Source organism: Neolamprologus brichardi, chromosome 5 (assembly GCF_056152115.1).
Source record: "Neolamprologus brichardi isolate AB-2024 chromosome 5, ASM5615211v1, whole genome shotgun sequence".
NCBI lineage: Eukaryota > Metazoa > Chordata > Actinopteri > Cichliformes > Cichlidae > Neolamprologus > Neolamprologus brichardi.
In genome coordinates, this window is record NC_142108.1 from 13,867,842 (window position 1) to 13,873,841 (window position 6,000).

The window sequence follows — 6,000 nt, forward strand, 5'->3', positions numbered from 1 at the left end:
TTTTTAACACTAAAATTCAAGAAAACGAGAGAAAATGAACTTCCACGTTGTGAGAAATCACACACATATGCTGCGCTGATAAACACGATCCAGTTAGATCATTTTTCTCCTCCGCCATCCTGACAGAGCACTTGTTATGTGGGAGTTTGCTTTGTCGTAACAGAATTCAGTTCACAATAGCACTGAAACATGAAGGCAAATTTGTCGTCCCCTCCAGCTGTTACATCATCTTTATTATGCATTAACACATATTATTAATCAACCCTGCAGAAACCCGAGACTAACCGCTGCCCAAGAACTGCATTCCACAGCAGCCCTGCAGTGTTGCACGAGCCGAGCCAAATGTCCTTCTTCCTCAGCTTTGCTTTCATTGTACAAGTGTAGTAAAAAAAAAAAACATATATATAAACTCACGGGCATTTTATATTATCAAAGCACACTCTAATGACTGCCTCGAAGCCCCAGTACTATCACTAAAAAATAGTTTTAAAAAGCAGTTGATTGCCTCAAGGTCATCTTTGTTATCTCTAGCTCTGTGGTAACAATAATTTGATTTTTCTGCTTGAAGTGATATGAGATCTAAATTTGTTGTTCATTTCAAATCACCTAATGTGTTAAGTTTACAGTGATGGCAGTTGCCCATCAGGAGGTTCAGGACAATGGTTTAATACTATTCAGAGAATTCAAGAGAGTTGGAATCCTTAAACTTGATTTAATATATGTAGTGTTTGTCTGGTAAGAAGGGGACATTTGTTTAGTGGAGTAAGGCTGTATAACAACTTACTTTCTGATTTAGGTAGAACGGGTCCAAATCCTCCAGTGGTGTGGCCACCATTCCATCAGGGATATCGCCGTAGATGAACGGCAGGCTCTTCCCAGCCTCCAGGTCACTGTTGGGCTTGGGCTCATTTTCATCGGATGTGTCGCGGTGACTGCTGTCTGATCTTGGCTTGGGCGGCTTCTTGTTCTTCTCTTCGTTGATGCGTTTCTCGATATTAGCGAGTGACTCCGGGGTAAATTTCTTGAAGCTGTCAGGTCCTGGGGGTGCAAGAAGGGGTGCGGCCATGTTTTCATCCTGCAGCTATTTCCTCTTTATTTGTTTTCCATCCCAGACATCCAGCTCTGATAGGAAGACAGCGATAAAGGGTGGAAGAGTGAGAACAGATACTCAACAAAGAGAAAAAGAGGGTTAAAAGAAATAAAAAGTGCAAGCATCTAACCATCAGCCTTAATGACTGAGGCACACAGACAGCATTGAATTCCCTTTTGTTCTCACCTCTGTGACCCCAACTTTACATAACAAGGAGACGTGTCAAGTTTTCTCTTCTTGAGTTTATGCACTGTACGTCTGATAGCCTCTCCTTCAAAATATATCTGACATAAATTCTGCATTTACTTTACATTTTATTTGCATCTACACAGCGCCTAAAGTAGTGAAGAATAAAATGAAAAAACATAATGTGAAAGTGGTAGCTCTCACTAGAAGAGACATCCAACTCTGCAGCAGTATACGTGCAGCTTTCAGCTATGGAAATGATATACCCAGATATGGAAAAACTAAGCTGTAGTGGAGTTCAAACAGCTCTTGCTGCTAGTAGAAATGTTAAGTGCACACAGGCAAATTCAGCCCTCTTCAGTGCAAAACAAACACACAAGCCAGAAAGCACCAGACATTTCTCATTTCAGTAAAGTCAGACATGAGAACACTGTCACCAAAAGAACTTAATAAACTTAATGCGAGTCAGGGTGGGGTTTCATCCATGATGATAATGTAAATATTCACTGTGCATGATGAGCTGGCTTTAAAATACATTTAGCTTTCCCATAAATCACAGTTTTTGTGATTCAGTGTGACAAATTCATCCACCTGACCCCTACTGTGATACACTTTACAAATGCCACATTCCTGGTATCCTGTAACAACAATTAAATGATTGATTAACTTTATTAATTACTGATTTATAATAGTTTAACATTCTTAGGCACAGAACCATTTCACACAGCAATGCATAAATGATTTTATGAATTGGTCACTGTTATTTAGCCTCTCATACTCTGACTCATTGCTTAAAAGTAAGGTTATAATACTGTCTTTATGCACCCTGAATAGATAGATTTCAGTCCCCAGATGGCTGTGCATGCTCTTTAATACACTATATTAAACAGTCAAGTCAAAAAATTCAAACATGAGTGTGTGCAAAACATTTAGGGGAACAATGGCAAGGTTACAGACCTGGGTATAAATCAAAAAAGAACTCAAAAGCAATCCACAGGCAGAGAGAGATCCGGCAACCCGGTATCTGAGTATGTTGGAGAAAAAGAAGGGGAACGAAGTCCGATTTAAGTAACCCAACCACGGCACAACCTCCAAGTCTCCTTCCACCAACGCTACATCAATTGATCCGTCAAGGTGATTCAAACCAGGATGCAATAGCATGACCAGCAGTTCGTGTGCACTCACAGGTAAAGCTGGGACAAATCTAAAACAAACAAACAAACAAAAAACAGGCAGTAAAACTGCTCGAAATTTTGCAGATGTCGTTTTTAGGATTTCCAGCAAAACTTAAAGGATCACATGAAAAGCATTTTTAAAAAGTGCAAAAATAGGACTTTTTCTCAAATTAAAAGCGCCGCTCGGGTCACTCTTACATAATTTGCAGTGAATGCTACCGCACACAGCCGGAGCTAAAGTCCGCAGAGCCAACCCGGTCTCGGTCTGATTAAAATCCGCTCAAAGTGAAAATAAGGAATGGATGATAGAAAAGCCCAAAAACTCCGAAAGCCTCAGTTGCCTCCCATAGAAAAAGAGCCGTGACGCTGCGCCCTCTGCCCATAGGAAAGGCATCCAGGCGCACAGCGGCCGCACTCCCGATGAAGAAAAGAGAAGCTTTTGATTCGGCTCTCTCTCTCTCTGACGATGACCTGACATGTGATGAAGCTATCAGGACACCGCGGAGACATCTGTGCTCCAGAGTAGGAGGCGTACGGGGCTCTTGCATCAGAGTCACATGGATCGGACAGAACTTCATCCTTCATTTCCTGCAGCGAAGTCTAAACGTTGCCGGTCTCTAAATGCCATCAAAACGAAAGCGTTGCTGAGGAAATAAGCTGCTTGCCAAATATGAAAGGGGGCTCAAGTAACCCCCTCATATCATAGAGCTGACTCTATTTCAGGTAGGCCCGAAGTTTTGATGTCCTGAGTGGGAATTTGATGAATTGATTATTCATCTGAACCCGTTTGTCCTCAGAGAACAGAGGAGGAAAGAGAAACAATTATTACAGAGCTCTTCCCTTCAGGGAGCTGTGCGGTAAAACTGAACACAAATCAAGCACACATCTTCCTATTTCTTAGAGAACTTCTACCCTTTGTGGGATTAAGACCACCCACTCCCTCTTTAATATTCTACGTCTTGCCATGAAAGTGGCCTGGTGATGCTGATATGTAGCCTGTGCAGTCCAGGGTAAAGTCCACTGTTACTGAGGCGCGCCGTTGTTCTATAGGGCCATAGCCTAAAATACTGCAGTGTGGTTTACTGCTGCTATATGGGCTCTGACTCTAGTAGGTCAGTTAAATGCACAAGCTACATCCCGAATACTCATTTCTGGACCGACAAAAACACACACGAAGTCAGCACAACCCAGTTCGCCCAGCAGAAAGTGAAATTGGGCTTTTTGCAGAAAATAAACGAAACTAAAATGGCCTTAATGTTACAGCTTAGCCACCGCACCCGTATCTATAGACCTCGGAGATCTATAGACTCCTTGTGATGCAGGTTTACAGAGTACCACCACCGCGGGAAATACTGCACGAAAAGACTAGAAAGGGGGTGTCGTGGTCCCCTTTGAGGACTGCCAAACTACAGACGCACCTACCTCTTCCTGCAATACAGTCTCCAAAGAGACTGAAAGAGGGAGGGGGGCACAGAGGTGGAGTGTGGGGGTGGCAGGGGAGGGGGTAAAACTATCAGTTAGCCTAGAAAATAATGGCACAAAGCTGGAAATGCTGGGAGGATGATTTTTTGCCAGGGGCGCATTAATCGCGTAGCCATTGAGAGCACACACCATAGTTGCTGTGGCCACTGACAGAAGTTTGACATGATCTCACTTATATGCGTAGGCTGTGTTTTACATCCCGACACACTGAAATGTCATAGCCTATCATCCAGCGGCGGGCCAACTCCCTTAACAACCTCCCGTCTCCCCTTTTTCTACCACGTCGCATTTCGATGGCTGTTTTTCCTTCCATAAATCACATCTTTGCTACTTCTGCCTGCCGCCCCGCTTACATGTTAGTCCATGTACTGGCAAGGAGCCCTCCACAGACGCTGGGAAAAGATGCTGAGAGAGGGACCGCTCTGCGGCACTGGGATGCAGTCAGTCGACAAAGTAAGACCGAGATCCATTCCGTGACGTGAAATAAAAGACAAAGCAGAAAAAATAAGGTCTACTTACTTTTTCTCGCATTAACAGAAATCCAGACAGCTGTCACCGAACTGCAGATGTGGGAAAGAGCCGGGAGTAAATGCGGCTGTCGCCATATTGTTGCTGCTATCTTCCTTCCCAGTGCGTGCGGCTACCCTGCATAATTGATGACTCTCAGCAAATTGTTGGGGAGTGTCGGTAAATGCCTCTGGTTTCAATAACGGACGAGAGACCGCAGCGTCGTAAGGAAATGTATTTTTTATTTATTTATTTTATTTTTTTTATTTTAAAAAAAGGACAGTGTACGCTACTCATGTAAGATAACTCGTTCGTATTCTGGTTGGGATTTGTAAGCAGTTAGCAAAATATACCTTAATCTTAAATTTTTTCTAATTAATAAACCAAACCAAAAACAAATCATTTGTTTAATATTACTTTAATGCTTAGATTGCATAGAATATGCATTCAATACAACTGATTTGTAGAATTAAGTTTAACACGAAATTTGTCACACCTTGTGTCATAAATGAGCAGATACAAAACCAGAATTGCTATTTTGTAAGTTCCTTTCAAAATGATCCACAGCATCACTGTAAATACAGGCATGTGAAAAAGAAAGTTTGAGTCTGTGCAGTCCTGTGAAGAACTAAGTATATCCCATGATTAAGGAGCTCGTAGCATTGTGGTGACAGGATGAAGCATGCATTACAGTTGAAAGAAGACAAAATATAAGGTATATACCAGCAGTGGTATATAATACCCCTGCTCCAAAATGTTGGGTTGTTTTGTAATATGTTGTAATATGTAAGTAAAGATAGAATGCAGTGCTCTGAAAATCTCATAAATCCACATTTTGTTCACATCAGAACAGAGAAAATATATCACGTGTTTAAACTGAAACATTTTAACATTTCATGAGAAATATTACCTCAGCTCAATATTAGCTTGGAATTTGATGGCAGCATTTGCATCTAATTATTCTTACTGGAAAAGCACAGCATCACTGTAAATACAGTCACGTGAAAAAGAAAGTTTGAGTCTGTGCAGTGGCAACTGCTGGCAACTGCTCAGTAACATGATTTGGTAAATAAAAGAGCATCTTAGCATGTTAAAGATGAGCACAACTGTCTACAAATTGTGGAGCAATTTAAGAATAATATTCCAGATTATTCTTAAATTGCCATAAGTGAACAAGAAACCATAAGCGAACATGACACAGAAATGCCATAATTTTCTCTGGACCAAAGCTAATTTAAAAAGAACTGATGTGACGTGTAAAACTGTTCCTTGGTAAGACAAATCAAAACTTGAAAATCTCCTTTGGGGAAACTGAAGACGAGAGAGAGGAGAAGAGAGGAGGACTATCCAGTTTGTTGTCAGCATTAAGTTTGAAAAGCCTGAATCTCTGATAGTATGGAAGTGTTTTAGTGCCTTTGGAATTGGCATCTTTCAAATGTGGAAAGGTGCCATCAATGAAGACAGGTATATGCAGGTTTTAGAGCAACATATGTTCCCTCCCAGATGTTGCGTTTTACATCCAAGATCTTGCATATTTCAGCAAGGCAATGCTAAATCACA

At 41.5% G+C, this 6,000-nt stretch overlaps 1 protein-coding gene across 6 annotated transcripts in view; it reads right to left on the bottom strand.

The window, feature by feature from the left end:
- scn8ab (sodium channel, voltage gated, type VIII, alpha subunit b) overlaps window positions 1–4,598 on the bottom strand; it is a 50,365-nt gene extending 45,767 nt beyond the window's left edge. For 5 of the 6 annotated variants that reach the window (XM_006807541.3, XM_035915204.2, XM_087840712.1 and 2 more), the window contains exons 1-2: window positions 4,453–4,598; window positions 785–1,122 (exon numbers count right to left, since the gene is read on the bottom strand). In XM_006807541.3, the coding sequence (XP_006807604.1) occupies window positions 785–1,066 (282 nt within the window). In that variant the 5' untranslated portion in view covers window positions 1,067–1,122; window positions 4,453–4,598. Of the gene's footprint in view, window positions 1–784; window positions 1,123–2,233; window positions 2,481–4,452 lie in introns of all 6 variants that reach the window. The other variant, XM_087840713.1, reaches the window with a different exon arrangement.
- Window positions 4,599–6,000: the final 1,402 nt, after the last annotated feature.